Source organism: Agelaius tricolor, unplaced genomic scaffold, assembly GCF_023055355.1.
Source record: "Agelaius tricolor isolate 1412-34295 unplaced genomic scaffold, bAgeTri1.0.p SCAF_24, whole genome shotgun sequence".
In the NCBI taxonomy this organism is placed as follows: Eukaryota; Metazoa; Chordata; class Aves; order Passeriformes; family Icteridae; genus Agelaius; species Agelaius tricolor.
In genome coordinates, this window is record NW_027269284.1 from 10,456,760 (window position 1) to 10,480,192 (window position 23,433).

The 23,433-nt window shown below is 38.5% G+C and overlaps 1 protein-coding gene across 2 annotated transcripts in view; it reads right to left on the minus strand.

Annotated features, from left to right (window-relative positions):
- Positions 1–23,433, minus strand: part of STK32B (serine/threonine kinase 32B) — a 157,917-nt gene that overhangs the window by 42,010 nt on the left and 92,474 nt on the right. For both annotated transcript variants that reach the window (XM_071447318.1, XM_071447319.1), the window contains exon 5: positions 5,765–5,802. In XM_071447318.1, the coding sequence (XP_071303419.1) occupies positions 5,765–5,802 (38 nt within the window). The remainder of the gene's footprint in view (positions 1–5,764; positions 5,803–23,433) is intronic.

A 23,433-nucleotide genomic window follows, 5' to 3' on the forward strand; every position in this document is an offset into this window, starting at 1 on the left:
GCCTTTTTCTGAGTCTTCTCAGGGCAAAGAGGGAGAGGAGAAGACAAATGGCATTTTTATGAGACAATAAGTATAATATTAGATCCATAGTAGCAGAAGATGTGCATATAACAGGAGCAGATCCTAAATCATCACTCATTTGACAGCAGGTTGCAAGATGAACAGTAAGTGGCAGAAGTCAGCCTGAGAATGTGCTGCCTGACCAGCCAGACATGATTCAAACTGCACTAATGAGGCTGAATGGCCAAACCTTCCATTACTCTTTTCCTGGGATAGTTTATGATAAGCACAGGCTCAGTTGCTCCACCACTGTGAAGTAATAGCTGTTAATCCTGGTTTGTCATAGGCAGAAAAACTGAACAGAAATCCAGTTTGAAAATATGTAAAGCTTTAATTTGACAAGTCTGTTAAGTTTTGTATCTTTGCTCAAGGACTAGTGTTGTGGGGTGATGCAGATGCTATCCTTGCTGTGATTACATCTGGCAGTGCCATGGAGGACAAGGAACTCCCTTCCCCATCTTAGCTCTGCACTCAGATCAGGATTAATAGATCATGTGTTGAGCTACACTTCTGAGTGACAAATTTGTGTGGGGTTTTTTTTTCAAGGTCTCAGTCTCATTCAATCCACAGAGAGGATCAGGCTTTGGGCATGATGCAGTTGTTAAGCAAGGGAGGTTTTTAATCATGTTTGCTGCCAGAGATGAAAAGAGTGTAACAAATGACTGATGGATTTTACCCTGGTGACTGATGGAGGAAGAACAGCCTCGACAAAATGTCAGGCTGCTCCAACAATCTCACCCAGATCCTGCTCAAAGACCACAGGAAATGTATCAGCCAACCTCTAATTGTGCAGCTGTGCATGTGTGAACTGAAATGCCCAGAGGACCCTAATTTGGCCAGATCTGACCTGATTTTGAAGGGGGAAGTACTTAAGAAGGTACTTCCCACTGCTAAACTTTAAGCTGTTTGTCCAAATGAGACACAGTAGAAGTCTTCAATGAAATGGTTTGCCTACTTTTCTGCAATTTTTTCAAAAAAACTGCTTGCATTTTATTAACACTTTTTTCCTAAGATGCCCAGGCCAGGAAGCCCTCTACACATGGCAGAGAAAAAATGTGAGCCAGGGAAAGGCATCCCTTTATAAGAGGTGGGAAGTGTTAGGCTGCCATGACAAGAATCAGTGTTCACAGCCCAGCTGGACATAACAATTCCAAGGTGGTGTCCTACTCCCTGCTGGCTGGAGTGTAGCATATTTGCAGTTTATTTCTGCCATCATAAAACACTGTGACTGAAGGCTTCTTGAAAATGATAACTGAAAAACATAAAGCAACCTCATGGCAGTAGTTTAAAGCAATTCTATGTACACTGTAGAATGAAAGGTTGCAAGGATTTTGGTAGCCTAATATTCTCTCTCTTTTTTTGACAGATAATAGAAATAGAAATATATATGAAGTTCTGCCACTTAAATGACAGCATTGTAAGTGAGGCTCCATTAGAGTGCCAGTGTGACTGTCCATTGCAAAACATCCATCCATTCAGACTGATCCAAACAGGTGATTTGCAATGAAAACTGCCTCTCCTGCAGTGCATTATTTTCTCTCCCTTTAATTAGATTTCTTTTCATTTAACAAAACCAAAATAGCACACATGAAATGTTGTATACATTGTGGTTTTTTTTGTTAGAAATGCCTTTCTGGAAGGTAAGGGATGGATCATGAAGGTAGATTCTGCACAGCTCCTCTGCATCCTGCTGCCCATACAGCAACAGGCAGCTCCTGTACATGAGGTAGGACACAGTTTACTGCTGGAAAAGCTGCCCCTTTGCTTTTCCCCATCACTGAGCTGTTCCACCTATGGCAAGAGAGAGAGGGAGAAAACATCTTCCCAGTAGGGAGACATTGAAAAAGCTGAGAGTCTTCTTTCTGCTGACAGGAGGGTGCTGAAGGAGTTTTGGAATATCTTGAATCTGGTGATTGCAAGTTATTATTCATCAAATCCTGGAATTCTAGATGTTTGGAGTTTTTCATTTTTGTTTTGGTTTTTTGGGGTTTTTTCAGGTTTTTTTTTTAAGCATATTTTAAAACATATTAAAGAAAACACTTTTCTTTCTTGAAGGATGGTAAACTTCTACAATTTCTTGCTCCAGGAGGTTGTAAAGGCCAATATCAGCTGCAGCTTCAAGAAGGCAGCTAACTCAGTAACAAGTTATTTTCTTCACATTCTAAATGGAATATGCAAAGATGCTCTGATATCCTACCACAAAAAATTGTGGGTGATAGGCAACACTGATGGCAAAGTGGGAAAATGCATGTTCCACAAATGCTTCCTTTTGTCACCACTTGCAACAAAATGCTGCCCAAGGTGCTGGATCTGACCTAGCAGGGAGTCCTTGCTCAGTAAACCAAGCATGGATTTTGCTGCATGAAACCATGTTGTGGAAAGCTTGCCTGAGAGGTGTTCCAACTCTTGCAGGCTCTTTGTAAACAGATTGTATTGATGGTGTGGTCACTAAGCAAAAGGCCAAGCCTGGATGCAAAAGCAGAGATTGTAATTTCTGCAGAACCACTAGCAATGGTAATTTCAATGGTACTACCAAATAACTGTAGGAACAATGTTATCATCTCATGAAAATGTCAATTTATTACTCTGTTTACCACTGCTTGTTTTATTGCATTTGACAAATTCTATGTCTCTTTGACATCATAGTTAATAGATCATGCAAACTTTTAAAGATATCTTTAATTTCTTTGATATTTAGACAAAAATACATCATGGACCAGACTTAGTAGATTCCAGATCTAAATGCTGTCATTTCAGTTACATTGTTCTAAACCATTAAAATGAAAGGAATAGAAGAGGAACCAGAATTCTGTCATTGAGAGAATTCTAAAATGTTTTTCTCTGTGCAATACAATTGTAATAGCTCCCCTGAAACACGAGGTAGTCACTTCAGCTGTCACTGGAATAATTCTATTTCAGATATATGTTAGCAGAACAGAGAATTACTACTAATATTAGATATTAGTGTTAGTCATAAGAGGAAGAGCTTTCTGGGAAAGCCGAGAAAAAAAAAACATTAAAAAGGAGCTTTATTGATTGAATTAATTTCCTTAGAGGGCCTGATTCTTGTTCAGAGAATGAACCCTGAAACCATCCCTACTTTCTCTCCTCAGAGATTAGATGTGTATTGTCTCCAGGAGACCATGCAATCAACCTCTGACAGGGGCTGAACACCATTTTTAATGGCTGCTTATCCCATTCTCATGTAGCATTTTGCTTTTCAGAATCATCAAACATTTATTTCCACTGATGCATCAGAACATACATCAGATGACCAGTCCTGAGATGTGGCTTTGATGAAAAGCATATGGAAAATTCAGACTGCCAGAATTCCTCTGCCAGAATGATTTTGAATATGTTGTATATGTTTTTGTGGTTTGTTTTTTGGTTTTTTTTTTTTAATTTGTAAATTAGATTGATCATTTTTAAGAAAAATCATTTGTTTTCATTACTTCTGTACTCCTGAGGTATGTTCCCTAAGCCATACAGATCAATTACAGTGAAACTGGTTTTACTGAGCACAAATATCTATAATATGTGTTCTTGGTATATGCTATGAAAGCTAGTCAATTTAACTGCTTGAAGATGTAAGGTAATATAAATGGTGTAACACCAAATTTTGACTTCAGCCAGAATAGGTTTCTTCAGTGAGGCCAAAGAAATCTGAGTCACTGAGAATTTGTCTCAGTCAGAAATGTTGTGCATATCCAATTACTTCAATTACTTGATAATTTGTGTAAGCATAATTTGTTTAATGAACTGCAAGAGGACCTAGGGGGTAAAGTCAAGCATATAGGAAACTGTTGAGCCAACTTAGAGGCCACAGGCTAAAATAAAGTTCCTTCCTGTACACCTGGTTAGGCTCATGTTAGGTGAATTTGTTATGCTTACTCTGCAGCCAAATATATTTGTGGTGCATATTTTTCCATTGAGTGAAATCTGATGATTTTGTTAAAATGGTGTTGTTATGTTGCAGCTTAATCAGAGCTGTTAAAGACTTCAAGAATAGCTTTTTTCTTGCAAAAGAGCTTCACTTCTGTAAGGTAAGCCTGAGGTAATCAGCATGGGACAGACACTGTGCACATTTAGTGAGTTGAAGTGTATAGAACCTTTACAGGCTTCAGGGAATTCCTTCCCCAACCAGTGACAGCTCCTTGAGCTTGTTTGAACCCATGAATTGATAATTTCTGCTGACCAAGATTGGTGTGCTTGTCTGGAGAGGTCTGTTCTCTCACCCCTTGTCTGCAGGTGTGCAATGAGGGAGCAGTATTCTGCTGCTTTGCAGAAGACAGGCCATCCATCCCAAAATTTCCAAGCCGCCTGCAGATAACTTTGTTGCTGAATAGTTTATAATCACAAAAAATCCCCTTCATTTTGCATCATTGTGCTCACTCTGGTGTAGGTTCTTCTTTGTGATGCCTGAGTCCCCATAGGAAGGCTCTCACAAGAGAGTTTGTTTTTTAGCCACAAGAGGCTGGTTTTGTGCACTAATTGACCTTGATGAGGGGCAGGGAGAGATAAAGGTGACTGTGCTTCCAAGGCTGTCAATCAGAGATTTAATACACTCATACTCATTTTGTGTTGCTGTTGACATCTTTAATTCACCAGGACTTAAAGGCAAGATATTTCTATTTCATGCTTGTTTGCTGATACCAGAGTCTTGGGAACATTAGCACTTATGGGTCTGAAGCATTAAATTGCTGAAGTTATAGATGGTTTAAAACTCCAATATCACTTAGCTTTATTAGCTTTTGTGTTCCCAGGAACAAACATCATCTATGCAGAATGTTACCTCTTTAATCAACTTTTACTTGTATACTCAGCAGCTCTACAATGGATTTTGAAACATAATGCCATCATTGGATTAATTTCAATATTATATTTTCTCAGAGATGTTCTGCAAATCAAAAACAAAGCACAAGACTTTCCCATGGTAGCAAGCACACATCTCCTTTTTCTAACTAGGCTTTTTCCTCTATGTATTTCTGTTCTAACTGATACAAGGTTAATGCCCTCTTTACCTAAATTTCTCAGTTTTTCCCTATAAACAGTTGCAAGAAGATACATGACATTTTAATTAAATACTTGTTGGAGAGAGTACATGTTTAAAATTTAAGTTTAAAAGAATCAGCTGCTTTTCTTTCATACCATGTCTTTTATCTTTAAGAACATGGAATTAATAGTAAAAGTTCAAAGCTGTTTATTGTTGTCTACTCCTTTTTATGCTATTTAAGCCAGAGCTACATGTATGGAGAGAAACTTTGCAGTCAAATTTCCAAATTCCCTATTTAGATTTTAGAAAGTTTATTTTAGATATCTACATGAGAAATAATTTGCTATGTAGAATTTCTTAGCCCTTCAGAAGTTCTAAAAGAGAAAATGAAGTGCTTGGTACTGTTCTGTAGGGACCTAAAAAGGGGTTATGGTGATCCACACAATCCTGTTAATAAAATACTAACTTCTTTTTACTATGTGTCCCTGCTTATCTCAATTCATATTAAATTCCTTTGTATTCAGAACTTGAAAATTTCTGATCTGCACATTTCTTTGGCAATAGGAGGGAAAACTACGAAATCCACAAGGTTTTCTGAGAAAGCCCAGATTTAGGTAGGAATTCAACATTGGAGGTTGATTTACAAAGTGTGTCATGAGCATTCCACTGGGATCTCAGGAATTAGAGATTCTGAGAGAAAGCAATACTCACCATGTTCATCCAGTAGTATGTTGTCAGGTTTGATGTCCCTGGAAAATAAGGAAAGGAAAACATTACATTTTATACCCAAAGGAAATCTGCAATTTTAAAGTTTTCCCCATTTGGGTATGAGGACTAAGTCACTTAAATCATTACAAACTCAATGACAGCTATATAATACATAAAGGCAAATGATTTTTATCTACATATTTTTGCTGCCCTGAGAAAACATGCATACTAAAGAGGCTCTCTGGGTTTCCATTTATTGTAGTTTTGTTTTCATATGGTTAGCATTGACATAGGTATGGTTTTCAAGATTATGTGCTTTATTCTTTATAGCAGCAGTAAAATGAGAAGGCAGACTTGCATCTAGAAGGTGCCTGATTGCTTCAGGGACTCCACATTTGACAGAAATAATTTAATTGGAAGCATAGGTGGTTTACCCTGTCTGCCAGACCCTGCTAATCTGCCATGCATGGTCACTCACACACAGCAGAGTCCTGTGATCTGTCGTGTGCTAATTGAGTATGTCCAGAAGCTCTGCTGTCACTCCCAGATCTCCACTTGGCTGTCTGAAACCAAGTACCATGCTGGGAAAAGGAGCAGAGGTACAGGAAGGTGGGATAAGGGAAGGTGGAGATTATGACAGGCTGAAGCACCAGCTCAACTCTGTCATTCTTGGCACAAGAGTGCCACGATATTACCCTAGAGAGTTGCACTTTCAGGATTATTTTCTATTGACCCAAGTTGATGCTGCTGTGAAGAGGGATGGAAACAACTTTTCCCCACCACTGTCAGGCATTCCCACCCTCTTTCTTGGCCCAGAATTACTGCCACTGGTGTGGAGCTGCTCAGGGAAAATGCATGTCTTGGCTTTGCTGGTTAAACTGGCCTTGGTGAGGCTCAGCCGGGGCTGGGTCAGCCTGATGGGGCAGTGCTGGGTGGCACCACCTTGTCTGCACTTCATGCAGGTTTGAAACTCCTTGTTCTTGGTGAGGCATTGCCAGAGTGGCAGAGCAGCAGTTGAACAACTTGAGCAACAGTTTTGGCCCTTGGGCTGAATTTTCCACTTACCTCAAAAGACAAGGAACCATAAACTGGCAAAATAAGTTCCTGAATGTCTGCAAATGAACTGCAAACACTCCCACCTCTGAAATCTCTTTTAGATAAGAGATGGCTTATCTTTATACATTTCCTAGGAAAGTTTTTTCCCAACATGCCCATAAATGGAATATTCAAAAAAGTGAAGTGTTGCAAAAGGAAAATGTGTTACACCATATTTTTTTTCCAAATTTAAAGTAGGATTTCTAAAGTAAACATTATACAGGAATAAGATAGCAAAAGCAATTATAATATATTTATTGCTTACCTAAGTTTCACATCTTTATTGACAGAAGAAGGAAACCTACACTTTCCTTAGCGTTCTCTATTCCATGCTTTCTAGCCCTTGTTGAGATTCATATGAAATTATGAAGTATCCTAAAATTATTTCTATAATTTGTGTAGTGGAAGCTGAGGAAACACAGTATGAATAAGAAATTACTTTGAATAATTCTCTGCACATTTGGAAATAATGTAGAATGCATATATATATATCTGTGTAAGGAACAGGATCTCATTATGAAGAACTATCTGGCATGGAAATTTAAAGTTATACCAATATTTCAGTGTGAAATACTGGCTACCTATAATTGTCTGATTCAGAAGCAGTTCTCTGTTATAATGTTATAAGCAGCAGTTATTTGTATAATAAAAGGAACATCTGTCCTAGAGCCCATTTCACCCAAAATCTTCCAGACTCTGAGTTCTCTTTCCTTTCCCCTGTAATCACTTGGCATATCATTTACCACACTATAATCTTTCCTTCCCTGATTTCATATGGGTGAAGTTGTGAGAAAAACTGTAGAGATAAATATATTTGTTTATATTATGAAACATATTTGTGTTTTGTTTAAATTTGGAATTTTGTATTTTGTTGAATTTGGTTAAATTAGCAGAGGAGATCCGATGCAATTCTAAATGTAATGTTATATCTAATCTCTCAAGTGATGAGAGGGTTTTTGAAATAGCTACTGCTCAGATGGTTCCTATATTTTCCAGTGGCAATTTTGTCTTTGGTTTCTGATAAAAGTTTTGTGATAAGAGTTGGAATTGTGATTTCCTGTTGAATAGTCTTTGTGGTTGATTCATGACTTGAAAATACAGCAATAACTTTCCATGGAAGTAAGTAATAGTTTTGACACCTGAATAAAATATTTTAAACTTTACCTTCACAAATTTTTACAAGAACAAACTGACTCTGCACTTCTCATGTGGGTAAAAAGATTGAGGTCATACACATGTACATTTGGGTCTTTTTGTGGCTTCCTGAGATCAGTGATACATTCAACAGCACTCCAAACTCTTTTCCCCAGTTTAAGAAAATGAAGAATTAGAATTATACAGTCATTAGCACTTCACCAAGAATAAAACTGATCAAAAGGAGAAATTCATCTTTATGAGCTACTGCCATGTGTATGACAATGCAGCACACAGGGATTGCTCATTACAAGACAGTGCCTTTTTTGTCTTTTTTTTAAAAGAAGATCAGTTCAAACAATTTGAATATCTGCTATGGTATTTCATCATTAAACAGTCTATACATTTTTATAGCCACCAGAAAAGACATTGACAAATCCACTTGACAACTGTATGTATCATCAAATATACTCTTCATTCAGTTTGTGCCTGTAATGTTCAGAAAGTTGAGTGGTACAATTAGATCTGTGCTTATCCTTCCATGACTAATTCAGGCAGTGGCTGATACTTGATACAGATGTGCACAAACCATAAAGCCTTTCCCACCTAAGGGATGTTTCTCACTGTTGGCTTTGCTCATTTTGCTCAGGGGCAGGATGTAGCTGGGGGCAGGCACCACAGGGCGTACGGCCTTGCGCACAGCAGCAAAACCCCTCACTCCCTGAGGCAACCTGGTGGGCTCACAGCCCTGCCTCAGACCTCAAACAGGATATTTTAAACTGCTCTTGCAGCAAGTGAAAGTCGTGGGCTATTTAAAGCCAGAAGGTAAAGAAGTTTATTAAGTCAGACACTGCTGCTCTGGGGTCACGCGCCTGGAGATGCGCGAGGTGCGCGGATTCACGAGGCGGGTGAGAAGGACAAGCACAGGGTCACCGTGCACACGGAGTGCCACCGTGCACACAGAGTGCCACCGTGCACACAGAGTGCCACCATGCACACAGAGTGCCACCGTGCACACAGAGTGTGCCCTCCAGCAGCTCTCTGCTGGGGGATTGGCCCCACTTTGCAGGGAGCACTAAAAGCTCTGCTCTCCAGAGGCAGCTTGTTGAGAGCTCTAAAGAGCGCGAAGAAGCACAGGCACTGCTCTGCCCTTGCACTGAGCACTGCCAGCCAGGAGCAGGGCACAGAAGGTTCAAAGGGGTCCAGGGGAAGACTTGGCAGGCCCAGGTGCATCACAAGTTACTGGGTGTACTCAGAACTGAGGACTTCTGGAGTCTGTTATATTTAGTTTCTCTAGATAAATACTCTAATTAAATTCGCTAAACCACTGTTTTAGTGAATTTAAAAGATAAATCCTCTTTAGTTAAGCAGTTTAAATTCAAACATACTGTGTAAGTGAAATTTTGGTTTGATTACACATCAATTTTTCTGAAAAAAATTTCCCATTAGCAAGATGTTTAAACAGCAGCACCTTAACTTCAGGGTTTTCCTGTTACAAATATCCCTAGTTAAGAGAATTAATTGAAACATTCATTTCATAATCCAAGTACTTTGAACCAGCTCATAGGAGAAGTCGAAGGACTTTTGCAAGGATTACATTCACCATGGTTTGGATTCAGACATGCCCTGGGCTTCTCTCTCACCATTCATCAAGCAATGGCCAACAGAGCTATGGAAGCATCCTTGACACTGATCTCATAAATACAACTTTGTCAGTCTGTACCAGTACTACTCCAGCTGTTTTTGTATGCAGAAATATCAGAGCCACATAGAAATGAGAGTAGAGAAACCTTCAAAGTCTTTTGCTCAGTGACAGGACAAGGCTTAACTAACATAAAAACTGGCTCAAGAAACTCAAAGGTGCAAACAATTGAGAAAAAAAATTAAGACCCCCCAATTTAATTGCTATTTTTGATATTGCCCCATGTCTAGATTTCTTCAATTGCCTTAGCTACAAATATCAAAATAAAACTGCCTGGAGGATGAAAGTTGAGTTAGAAGATGCTGCTATAATTTCCAAGTAGGAAAGAATGATTAATAATCTACTTGTATCTTTTATAATATCTAGGCTCTGTGTGCATCCCATGTGCTTGAAGATTTTTCTCTCTGCATGGAGTAAAACCATGCATGTGGCTCAACTCATGTTCACTGCATCTGCCAAGTCAGAGTATCTTCCCTGGAAAGGTTCAAAATGCTTATAAAGGACTTGGGCTCAAGAATCTGCAGTTTTAATTGCCTTTTCCATCAGTTTCCTTCTGATGTTATGAAGTAGAAGCAGGTTTCAAAGTCATGAGGTGGAGAAGTCATGCAGTCTTCATCCTTGTTGGTTTTCAAGACCTGACTGGATAAATCCCAAATAACCTGTTCTGATCTGAAGGCTGACCCTGCTTTGGGAAGATCATTATGCTGGAGGTGTCTGGAGGTCCCTTCCACCCTGAATTAGTCTGAGTCTATGAAAAATAATGTATCCAAGTTCAAAGACTGTCTTACTTCCCCTCCTTTTACTGCTAGGAAGTTCATGAAAAATTGAAGAAAGCATTGAGAAAACTGAATATGTGGAATTTAGTGAGTCTTTGATATAGTCCATAGCAGCGGGCAGCTAGTGAGAGCTTTCACCTCTTAAATTCTATCATGGGGCTTGAATGCTCATGAAGAAAATGGTAGGAATAAATAGCCTATCTTCATCCTGAAATGAGGTTAAAATTGAAATGCCCTGCAGTTCAGGACTGGAGAGGTGTAAGACAGTATTTATTATCTATGTAAGTAGTAAAAGAATGAGGATTATATCACCTGAAGAGGATTCTGAGAAATCACAGTAGGAATGACTAAATCTAGATGACTGTGTTGCTAGTGTCAAATAAAGTGACAGGAATTATATATATATACATCAAAAGACAAGAATCTGAATTGCTCACCTGGATTAATGACCATAAATAACCTTCCAGAGGTCACACTTTTGTGTTCCTTATTAGATTAAATAATTGTAATAGAAAGACTGAAAAATGTGATGATGCCACTTGCTCTAAAGCTTGAAATTCAATACAATCTCAAAAAAAGTTTCATGTGATATGATCAATCAGGACTTCATAACTTTTTGTCTCTGTTTTTACTGACTGGACTTGAAATATCCATCTACAAAAGAAAGCAGTATCTCTGGTGAATTCAACCATTAATTGCCCATTTTTCTCACAAAAAAATTGATGGCTGGTTCATTGGCTACCATTTCACATTGAAAACAACTAACTTTAAGTAAATTACAGAAAATTATTTTTAAAAGGTGCTATGCAGTAATTCTAAATAACATAGATCCTTCTGGTTATACAATTTCTTAGTAAGAAAACAGTCAAAAAAGAAAAGATCTAAGGCTAAACAAAAAATTTCGTTGTAAATAAAGAACAAATAGATTAGATTTCTTAGTTAGCAGAAGAGACCTCTAAGGTGTGATGAGACAAATAATAGCCAAAAAACTTTATTTGCTTTTGGAACATGAATGTGAATTCATATTCCATAAAACCAAGGTAAGCTAAACAAACATTGTTTTATTTTTACAACAGAGAATTAAACTCAAGTTGATTACTACAAGACATAATTTCATAAAAATTCTTCTGAGGCTTAAGCAAAGATTTAGCCATTGATGTGAATAACAGAGCTACCAGCTAGAGATTCTCCAGCTAAGATTTATCTAATTGATTGAGGAAAGCACTTCTACAGCAAATGCAGACACTGTCTACCTCCTCCTCCAGGGCAGTGGTGATGCCCAGAGCCCATGGACAACAAAAGTCCATGGGTCACAAGATAACAAGACATGTTTGTCTCAGTCTGGGTGTACTAAACCAAAATTCACATGTGAATCACTGAAAATTCATTGGCTGACAGTGAAGGCAACCCATGTTCTTGCAGAATGCTAAGGGTTTTTTTTTTTCTCAAAGATAATTTCAACACATCACAGAGAAATAAAATTAGATGGATTTTACATTCTCATAAGGATGCAAAAGAAGGATTAGGATTCAGACAAAGGATAAGGATTCAAAGGCCCTTGAGGTCAATGGAAGGATTACACTGGCTTCAGCCAACATTGTTTCCACTCTAATCAAGATTTTCTAGTACATTTTTCTCTTTAGTGCTAACAACCCAACTGTTGGGTAGGACAAACCTTAAAATATTGAGTTAAAGGTTTTTTCTTAATCATGCAGTTTGTGTCTAATGATAATTTTTTTTTCCTTACATAGAAATAGGCATTAAGATTAATACTAGGTGCATAGCAGTTCTCAACAGCCATAAAAAGGTCAATGAGTTGGGAAATATAAGCTTCAGATGTGGAGTATTTGAGTTCACATGAGACATCACTGGATCAGAGCACTGAAGTGAACCATATAATGTATGATAAAGACTTTTTTCTCCTAGTTATGGAAAGAAATGTAAACAAATTCTGATTTTCACAGAGAGGGACCTTATTTCCTTCCTATTTTTTTATTACACTCCCAAATGATACCAATATCCAAGTCATGAAGTTCATAAAAGAAGTGACTGCATAGATATTGAAGTTTTCTGTGGCTGAATTTATTGACACTTTGGATTAAGGAAAAATCAATATATATTAGCTACTGTACACCCAGAGATTAATTTTTCCAAACATGTTTTGCTTCTGTGAGGGTAGCCCAGAATTGAGGTATCATCCAGATCTGAACTGTGCAGGGCACCTACCAGGAGGACTGGCTCAAGAAAAAGCCTTAATGAAGTGTGATGAATCTTTTCTTCCCTGTGTCAACATCTCATCACTCATTTATCTTTTTATTTTTCAGTCCTGACCAACATTGTTTCTAGTTTCCAGAACTGCTCAATGGTTTTTAAAAAAGATCATAGTAAGAATCTCGGAGTTCTTTACTGTTATTTACAATTAGACAAATGGGAATGAAAGACTTTGACAGCTCCAGGCCTCTGATTGCCTGTTCACATACCACTCACTTAGATTTCAGCAGTAATTGCTGCCACTTACTGTCCTTTCATAAAAAGATCTTCAGAGCCTTCTGTTCCTGCTCAAATTAATGTTGTGACAGTGTATGACCTTCTGCATCATGGTAATTTTGAAATTTAAACAATTCAATAAAACTGAAAATAAGCTGAGAAGATGAGGTATTAGATTATTCTGTTTTTCTCTGCAATTTCCCCTCCTGGTCTTTAATGCAAAAATAAAAAAACCTCCACAACTACTTCCAACTACTTGCCTGGTAGCAAGCATGTACATATTTCTAATCAAACTCCCATCATCCAGTCCATTATCACATTTTGGAGCCTTTTCCTTCTGTGGGACAACCTGTGTGGCAAGACCATTGTCTGGCCTGTATGAAACATAATTTCTGTAATCATTTTCACAAGTGAAAAAGCTCTCACCTATGACTGGAGGCCCTACATCTCCCCAAGTACGTTTGAATAATATCTGGGCACCTGGCTCAAGGCCTGGGATTGTAGCTCCAGTTATACAGAAACAAGTAACTGTGATGCTGAGTTGTGTGGTGCCTGGAGTTCCTTTCTAGTCTAGCACTACTTTTTACCAGGTGTCCATGACAATGCTGGACTCACTTAACACTTGTTCTAGCCAATTTTATATAGCTCTGAAAATAAGACTGTCAAAGAACATATCAAAACATGTTTGCTTACAAATGCCTTAACTGGAACAAGCTTGTTATTTTCCAATTTTATCCCCATGTGGAAATATACAAATATGAAAACATCTTCAATTCTTTCCTTGCAGCAATAGGTGGCAGTAATGATATCTATATTTGTCTGGATGGCCAGTGGGCTTTGGAAACACTGTATTTGTCAGTTTTATCTTGGATAAATAGTTGTAATATATGTTTTTATCCCAGCTTGAAGGAAATTACCTTTTTAAAATAAAGGAATCCTATAGCTAACCTTTCAAATTTCTGGGTACATATAGCCAGATAATAGTTTTCTTTGGCTATGTTCAACTTCTGAATTTGCACAGATGTCAAATTAAAATAAAAATATTAAACACAGATTATTTCATTATATTCTTCTTATTGAATAACCCAAAATTGCTTTACCACAGAGGTAATTATATACTGCAGTAGCAAGAAAAATAGGCAAAGATTCTTAAATATTATAAAAGCTAGAAAGATTTGCCCAAAGGAGTCTGTGAATCTGTTCTTTGTCTCCTGTGTGCTGATATCTCAGAGAATGGGATTGGAAAGTATCACTGTATCCTTATAAACTGAGCTTTTCTATAACAAAGCCCAGGCTATATCATCCAGGATTTGTCTTCCTGACACAACAGTTCTTTTTCAACTAAACATTTATAAGCACAAGCAATTTGCAGGCAATCTAATGCTTAGTTTTCATTTTGCCTGAAGGACTTAAAGTAATGACAAATGTTACACTTCCTTTGCTGGAACTGTTTTCTAGAGTTAATGTTACACAGGTACAGGTCTTGGAATTCCACACAGTGCTGAAGGGAACCTGGGACAACTGTCTACACAGATGATGCCAAGCATCACTGCATTGCAAACAAAAAGCTTCTTCAGCCAAATCCTTCTTCAGATCACATGGAGGAGTCATGCAAAATCACCACAGGGCAGTAATTTTTGATAATCTCACAGCTGATGACTCTAATATTTTCTGTGTTGTAGAGTCAAGTATTACTGAGACCTTCTGTGTGTACATGTCCAAGGGTCAAACCACTCTGAGTGAATCAGCTTTTAAGAGCAGGTGACACCTCTGATAACCATGGGAAGGGCACGACTCATTAGGCATTAATGGAGCGTGGCACTTGGAGAGAATTATCTGGTACAGCAGGAAGGTGTATGCATTGCAATGGTGATGCTTTCTTCCATGGCTCTGTGTAGAGAGCTTTTGACTAGAAATAAGGGAGAATGTACTTGGTGTGTACTCTGCCAGCAATTGCAAGACTATCAGTCTCCTTCCAGTAGAAGGCATAGGCTCTCTTCCAACTTTCACAGGCAGAAGTCCATGTGAGAAAGTAAATGAGAGAAGAAATTGATGACATTTGCCCTCTGCCTAAAGACAAATCAGGAGAACATTGTTACTGATAAGCACATTTGGCTTCATCTGTTGTAAAAAGCCAGCATCATAAGTGTGTTGTTTTGTAATGACTGAAATTCATATAGCTGCTCCTTTGTTTTTCTCTGCATGAAATATGGAATAGATCCATTCAGATGTATTGCATCCCGAAGAGTTTGCTCAGCTTATCAGGCAAATTCAAAAAGAAAATTTACAAAATTCCAAGCACTCAGGCGTGTTTGTCAGCCACTGTACTTAAGTGTGTAATTACTGTACAATATCCCTAATATTTATCTTAAACCCTCTACCAACTTCTATACCTAAAAGCTCATGTGCCACCTGTTAGAACAGCAGTACCCACAGCAATATTACCACATTATTTAACAGCTGTTTCCTTCATCCACACCACAGTGCAACCAATTACAGTCAACATGGCTGGCAACTGAAGTGTGGCTCAGCACGGTGCTCTTCATGTGCAGGGCAAGCAAGAAACAGCAACTTCTGAAGGTTCCAGGCTTTCACCAAGTGCCTGGGCTCAATGCAGCAGTGAAACTTCCCAATAAGCACATTATCTGCTGATCTGAGTTTCAGCAGCAGCACAGCAGGGAGAAGGGCTGCAGACCAGCAATCAGGAAACAGCCACATGAGGCTGCGTGGTTCACTCTGATCTGAAGCCCCAAATCACCCTCACCACTGACAGCATCTCCTGCTGGCTTGGGCCTCTGACATGGGTATGAGTATTTGGACCTTTATTCCTCAAATTGACTGCCTGTCCTCCCATAATATACACAACCAGAAGATATCACCAAGAGGATATTGAATGCTTTCCACAGACAAGTGAACTTTGATGTCCTGCATATGCTTCCCCTTCTGGGTTATTTTATGGATTTAATGTATGCAGAAGTTTGCTGTGGTTTACCAGGAAAGGAGGTGAAGTCTATTCCAGAAAAGAAAATTATATTTCATAAATGGTTAAAAAACTGACCTGCTACTACTTGAAACATCAGTAGCATGTCCCATGATACTTTTCTGTGTTGAGCTTCACATATCTTAGTAAAAAGCTTCTTGTAAGAATAATTATGTATGCTTTTAAGAAGGAACATTTTCAAACAAACTCACAGAGCAATAAATATGTGTATTGATGCATATTGCTGTTTGGAGTACATGAGACAAGATGGGCAGCATTTGACCCAAACCCAACTCCTAGTTCAGTACACCACCCTTCTAAGAAATTTCTCTATTCTAGGAGATGTCAACAACATATTGCTTGTTGCCTGAAATCAAGCAGCCAAGTATTCTAACTTCTCTTGAAGAGTCTGGATGAGGAATCAGGAATTGTCAGTACTGTTTGAGCCCACAGACTGCAGTGCCTGGTTAACTGGATTAACTAGGCAAGAATACAGTAGGGTTGAAGGGGAATTTAGGCTCTGTGCAGAGAAACTGCTGCTACAGTAACTATGTACACTGAAATGATTATGAGGATTTTTCTTGCTATTTATTCAAGCGAAAATAGATATGGGATTCTGATGTCAGGTAAAAATATGGATTCTATTGTGAATTAGTCATCTATATACCCATTTATTGCCTTCAGATGTATAAACATCACATTATATGGAGTGCAGAAGCCATTCATATGACTGCCTATTTTTAGATGAACTGAAAGCTTTATAGATTCTTTTAGTTGTATAGATTTTTTTTGCTAGGTTGGCTTCTTTGAACAGACAATTATAAAAGTACAGACTCCTTCATTTAAATCTTGTTGAGCTGTGGACTAAGTTTTTAAAGACATAAGAAAAATCTTGCATGCTGTGTGAAATTATGAAAACAACTGGGGATGTTCTCAAGTCAAATTATTGTAAGGTGTTATCACAGAAGTGCAGGCAGGTGTTTAAGCCTCTTGCAGGAGTCACACTCCGAGCTCTCATTGTCTTGTTTGACGTCATCTCACACCATGAACAACGCAATCCTTCATACATGGTTAATTGTACTCTATTTAAAACACCTTGCACACTTCAGAATTTTTTCAGTTGCTGCTTTAAGAAAAACCCCATACTTCTCATTAGCAGCATGAACCTTCTGAAGTTCTGTATTGTCTTCCATCTGTGTGAGGCTTAGAGGGAGATATCTGTGGAAGGAGCCTGGGGGTTCCTTGCTTCCCTCCAAGGCAAGTGGACTTCACAAGCTCAGCTGTTTGTGGCATGCAGGGAACCTGGAAATACCACACAGTGGTACACACTTTTTGTTGCTTGTGTGGAACTGGAGCCACATTTCAGCTTGGGGAGTTAAGATCTTGTCTAGTGTAAGGAAACTTGTCAGCAAGTGTTTCATAGGAGGGAACAACAGGAATTACCAGCCCCATTAACTGAAGAGTTACAGTGGTCTGATGTATAGGTTCAAAAATCTAGACAACTAAAGCTTAATAATTCCATTTCTCAGCTGCAGATCTCATATGCTATTCCTTTTTGACACTGTCTCCTCCAAAAGCAAATATTAAACAATAATGACAGGATAAAAGACTGTTTGCTGGAAATGTACTTCCTTAAGTACACGCTCATAATTCTTAGTTTCGGCAGCAGAGGTACTCTGGGACTCGGGGAAATAAGCTGGTACTTTAATTAGTGTTAACTCTCTTTACATATGTCAGTGCATGTGTTTGCATTGGGGTGCATCTGTAAAACATTTCTGTGGCTTAGGAGATTTGCAGAAGACAGCTGAAGGAGCACCACCAGGGGAAAATTCTGCAGCATCTCAAATTAAGAGGCAAGCTGTGACTCTCTGTGGGTTTTAAAGGCAGAACTCTAGATAACTAATACATTTAATTAGCATAAAAGCTGAGAAATGTAGCATCCTGGCAATTGCTTTTCCCCTCAGCAAGTCTTGTTAAGTGACTGTATTAGTAATTGTTACTGATTATTGAAAATACATCCATTATTTTTTATTGGATTTCATTCAAAATAGACCTCTGACACTCATTGAGTAGTCCTGTTGGTCTGATATTTTAATGAAGATCATATCTTAATTATTGTAGCAACTTGGGGGAGAAACATAGGAAATGTAAAACTGCATTTCCCCACATCATCAGCTTTTCTAGAAATACACAGACAGGTTGATCTTTATGTCTGTGTATTAATTTTTATCTGCAGAGCTCTGAGCAGAGGTTTTCACAGCTGGTAAATAAAGCTGTTTGACCCCTATAATGACAAAGAAAGACATAGCAAAACCACTGAGCCTTCAGTAAATCTTATCCCACTGACTGGGAATTTACACACTGCCACCTAGCCCCTGTTTCCTCTGTTACTGCACCCCTTGTTCACTCTCTCTGCTCTCTCCTAACTTTGGCTTTTTGGGTCTGACTCTTTCCACGGCAGTTTTCTCTTGCCCACTGCCACAGCACACTCTGCACTCCCTGGTCTCTGCCCCAGCCATCCTGGTTCCCCTCTGGACATCTCTGCCCCACTTGATGCAGGTAGATGATATCCTTGTTTTGGTGTGCTCAAATTCGTCTATCTTACCTCCAATTTCTCTTTATTGATTCTGTTTGTCCAAAGAGTAGATGCCCAAAATATTTGCAATCTAAACTCAGCCTGATAGCAAAGACAGTATCTGAGTATAGAAAGGGGGCCCACAGTTTTATCATAAAACCCTTGCATTTATCTTCTAATGTATCTGTGTCTATAACTAAAACTCCAAACCTTAAAAATTGTGACATGTAGACTAAGAATATGATTGAAATAAAATTTGAAACTCCAATGGGATTAGAGACAGAATAGTCACTCTGAAAGGCCAAAAAAGAGAGATGTTCCAGTTGTGTTTTTCTTGGGCTAGAAAGGAACTCCTCTGCATTCAGAACACTACAAAAGTTTCACATTTATCATAAAATGAAGAGCTAAATGCCTGAATTAAAATGGGTAGCCACTGGACAGAGGCTATTTCTCATTATTATTAGTCAGACTGTAGAGATGATTTTGATCATCACTATAAAGAATGACCCAATTAATCTGAACCCAATTTAATAAATTTTGGTTTATTGAAAGTGCACTGCCTACCAAGTGCTGTTCCCACCTTGCAAGGTCCCAGTTTGATCTAGTGTTTTAATGTCTTTCCCCACTGACAATATTTCCTCATGTGCAAGAGCACCAGAGCTGCTGAATTGCAGGTTTGCCTTGTCTCCTCTGCTGCAGGAAAGCACAATTATCCACACTGCATTATCCTGGGAAACTCCCCTGGGATAAATGTAAGCTGTGTATGCACATGTTGGGAGAAGCAAAGGCTCATCAGTAGCACTGTCTGTCATACAACATCAAAGCTTTGAGCTGCTGTGCTTTCTCCTCTCTAAAACCCATCCAGGGGAGTTGGCACAGAATTTTACAGAGAATATAGAAATGTTTGAAAATAACCTTGAGGGAGTGTCATGAGGAGCATCCAAGGAGAGGTAGAGAGAAGAAATGCAAGGGGGAAAGGTTGAAAAGGCAACTTCAGCATAACAAAACTGATGGCAATTTGTGTCTTAATTGCAGTCCCTGCTCACAATATAATTTATTTTTAAAGAAGAAACTGTCAGATGATCACAATTATAACTCTTACTCTTTTGTGGAGTCAAAAGTTGTGCAAAGGAGACCACATCTCACCTGAAATATCAAAGCCATACTGAAAGCTTCTGAATGCATTTCCAAGGCATGGAGGAAGCTCAAATTGCAATATCCATTGATGAAATATCTTTTGCCATACCATGAACAGTTCACTCAACAGCTGAGATACAGAAGACTACTGCAGGCATGGAGAAATCAAGTAAAAGTGCACTTTTTTCTTAAGTCTTTTTTATTTTGCCATATATTAGAAAAACTTATGTTGTAAGGAAATCTCCAAGGGAATGATAGAATACTTTATGTACGTGTTGCTCATCCAAATTGAAAATATGTTGCCACCACTGAAGCAGAAACAGGAGAAGGAAACAATTGTCCATATGTTTCTCTTGGTTCATACTTTGCTTAGCATTAAATTTACAGTCGTTTTCCATATTCCATTTTCCATCTACATACTTTAATCAAAGATTTTAGATTTCTTCACTGACTGCAAACAAAAAATATTCAAGCACACTGCCTGTAAATCTGCCATTTCAGTGGAGAGAGTATGCCTGCTCATAGTCATGGTGGTGTGAAATTTGCAGGATACAAAGATATCAGAATACTTACAGTACTAACACTAAAGCTTTGGGGGAAAAGGGATTAAAGTTGTATCACATATAGATACATAACCACATATAGATAGATAACCATCACATATGGTTAGCTCTCCTTCTCTCCTCTGTTAGCTGGGGCTTCCCATCATAGCTCATTTGATCTCTCTGGATCAACCTTTCATCCACTTTCAGATGCATGGAGGGGTTGGGGTAGGAGGTGGAAGGCCAAAAAGCAGGGTAAGCCAGGCAGTGCCATATGAGACAGTGGATACTGCTATGCCTCTGTAGAAAGAGTGCCTAATCATTTTAATTATTAGTAAAAATTATTTGCATGTATTTATTAATAGTCTTAATTATTATATTTAGCATAACAGTATCAACATGCTATTAATAAAGTGGTCTTTGCTGGCAGAAATTGGCGGGGAGCAGACATCCATACAAAAATCACTTGAAGATTTAAAGTAACACCGATAATTTTTTAATGGATTTCTGTAAAAGAAAGGTATCTCTTATAACTGGCCACAAAGAAACTAGCAGTATGCTCAAGCAGAAAACTGGCATTAACCAGATCAGATTTGTGGGTGGAGACCTGAGATAATCTTGACTATAAAGCTCTGCTTTAATTCTTTCTGCAACTTCTGCTTCAGTGTCTAAATGTCTAAAAATGATTCATGATTGAAATTTCAATACTGAGCAGTGGGGGGAGGAAGGAAGGAAGGAAACAAAGCATTAAATTTTATTATCCATCAATAGGATGCTAAATTATGGAGATGAGGGATATGTAGCATTTTAATACATATCATGAGCCCTAAAGCCTGCTTTTCCTAAAAGTTTATGTAAAGAGATTATTGAAGAAAACCAGGAAGGGAAAAGCAGGAACACAGACAGGTGATGGCAGCTGATTTACATGGGGGTGCTACCAATGTTTGTGTTTGTGGTGTACACAGCACAATAGTCGGTTTTCTTATTGGTTGCTTCTCTGTTTAAAAACAGAGACCCAGACAAGTGTAGATATGATCTAGACACAAAGGAGTGTATGATGAATTTAGAAGAAAGAGTTATTAATTCTTCTAGAAATTTCTTCTAGAAATTTCAAACAACGTTGTCTAAATCATAATTTTTTACACTGATTTAAAGGTTTCCCTGAATCCTCCCCCACTTCATTGTCATTTAGCTGCAACCAGCAGAAAACCCATGAGAAATCTCTAAAATCAGAATGCCATCACTAGGGTATTGTGGACTTCTACATGTCTAGATCATATCTACCCTTGCCTGGGTTTCTGATTTTAAACAGAGATGCAATCTATAAGAAAACCAATTATTGTGCTGTGCATGTCCCAAACACACATTTAAGATGGCCTTGATTTAGCCACTAGTTTTGTTGCCTAATGCAAGATGGTCAGCCAAGCTCAGTCTATAAGTCACATGGTCCATCTCCACTATATTGACCAGAAATGTAAATTCCAAATTATTTAGAGCTTGTGAGATGAGTTTTCTTTGGCTAAAAAGAAGATTTCATATAAGCACATTCCTATTATTATTCCTAATAATGAGAGAGGGAAGATGAAAGAAAGGGACAAGAGATGACTTCATTTACTCACTTGAAAGCTGTAAGGAAAAAACAATTCCCTGCTCTCTTCAGTGAAGGTGTCTCAGCCGTGGGGAATTGAAGGAGTGAGGGTGTGATGGGCACCTTCTGGTATTTCACCTCAGTAAGGAAGGGAGAGCCCATCAGGCCCACAATAAAAGATTGTGTCTGTGCCAGTGGCAGGAACTGGAGCACCTGATGGGACATCATGCATCTCGTAGTGTTCCCTGTGTCTCCTTCCAAATACAGCCTGGTTTACTTTATTTGTGGTTTATATACTCTGTGTGTGGAATTCTCTGCATTTCCAAACCAGCTTCATTTATTAGCAGTATCTTATCTGGTATATCAAATAACTTTTTCTGTAGCTAAACAGAAGTAAAATTAATTTGTTCTTGTAGGAAGAGAACTCTGTTCAGAAATTGAAAGGCTTGTTCTCTGTGTATTTGTGTCTTCTGGTGTCTAATTCTTTGTTAAGTGCATGACTGAAATTTAAATACCCTTTGTGCCTAGAATTTATGAATCACTTTCTTTTTTCCTCTTTGCTGGCTCATAAGCATTCAGCAAGTGTTCAGGGATTTATAGTTTGCATGGTGCTTCTTTTTGGACTGGTTTTGATATGTTTTCTGATTTACTTCTCTTACGTAGCTCATTGCTCAGTTCCTGTAATTTTTCCTCAGAATAATGTGGGCTAGCACTTGTTTAAAGGACATGATACAATGCCATGGAAGAGACATGGGAACACAAACTAAGGAAATTCAGTGGACGAGCTTCTTGATCTGCTATGATCTTCGATACTGCTTATGAACTGTAGCCATATGATGGTTATTTTTTCCCTAGTTCATCTACTTCAGACCCTACTACAATTTTTCTCCATCTACACACACTTGCCAGAAAGTAAAAGACTATTAGTATGAGCAGAAATCTGTAAGGAACTGTGTTTCATTTAGTATATCCAGCTAAATTTCAGGTTGGCACTATTCTGCCTGTGACACCTGGGAAAATCTAGGGGCAAATTTTCCATCTCCAAGTAATTTTCAAAACTATTTACTGCTTACATACTAAATGGAAAATGCGTGAAGGGCACCCTTTTAAACAGAGTTTGTTCTTTTGCTGTATGTTGTCACAAGTGAGACAGGGCAGGCCCATTTTAGAGAAGTGTCTAATAATTTAGATGTAGTATCTTATTTCACCAGTCTGTCAAACAACTTGGCAGACTCAATGATAATGAACAAACAGGTTCAGTTCTGAGCACAGAGTGACTCTTGTCTAGCTGGTAGCAGCAAGACAGCCTTACCCTGCACTGGATCATCTGGCAGAGGAAAATGCAATGCTCAATTTGCCACCATTTTCCATTAGCTTTGGCCCACCCTGCACTGCTATTGAGTTACTCAGAGCTGGAATAACTCCTGGTGCTATTCTCCATTGGAAGCAGAACTTGGAGGAATGGAAAACAGACTGGTGATCACACAGCACAGACCTGCCAGGCCAGGCTGGTTCCAGCCATATCGTGCTCAAAAAAAAAAAAAAAAAATTATATGTACGCTTATATATGTACACATACACACATGAACAGTTTTGCATTAAATAAACCCCACTAAAATAAAAGTGTCCTGGACACACTGATCAAAGAGCTAGTCC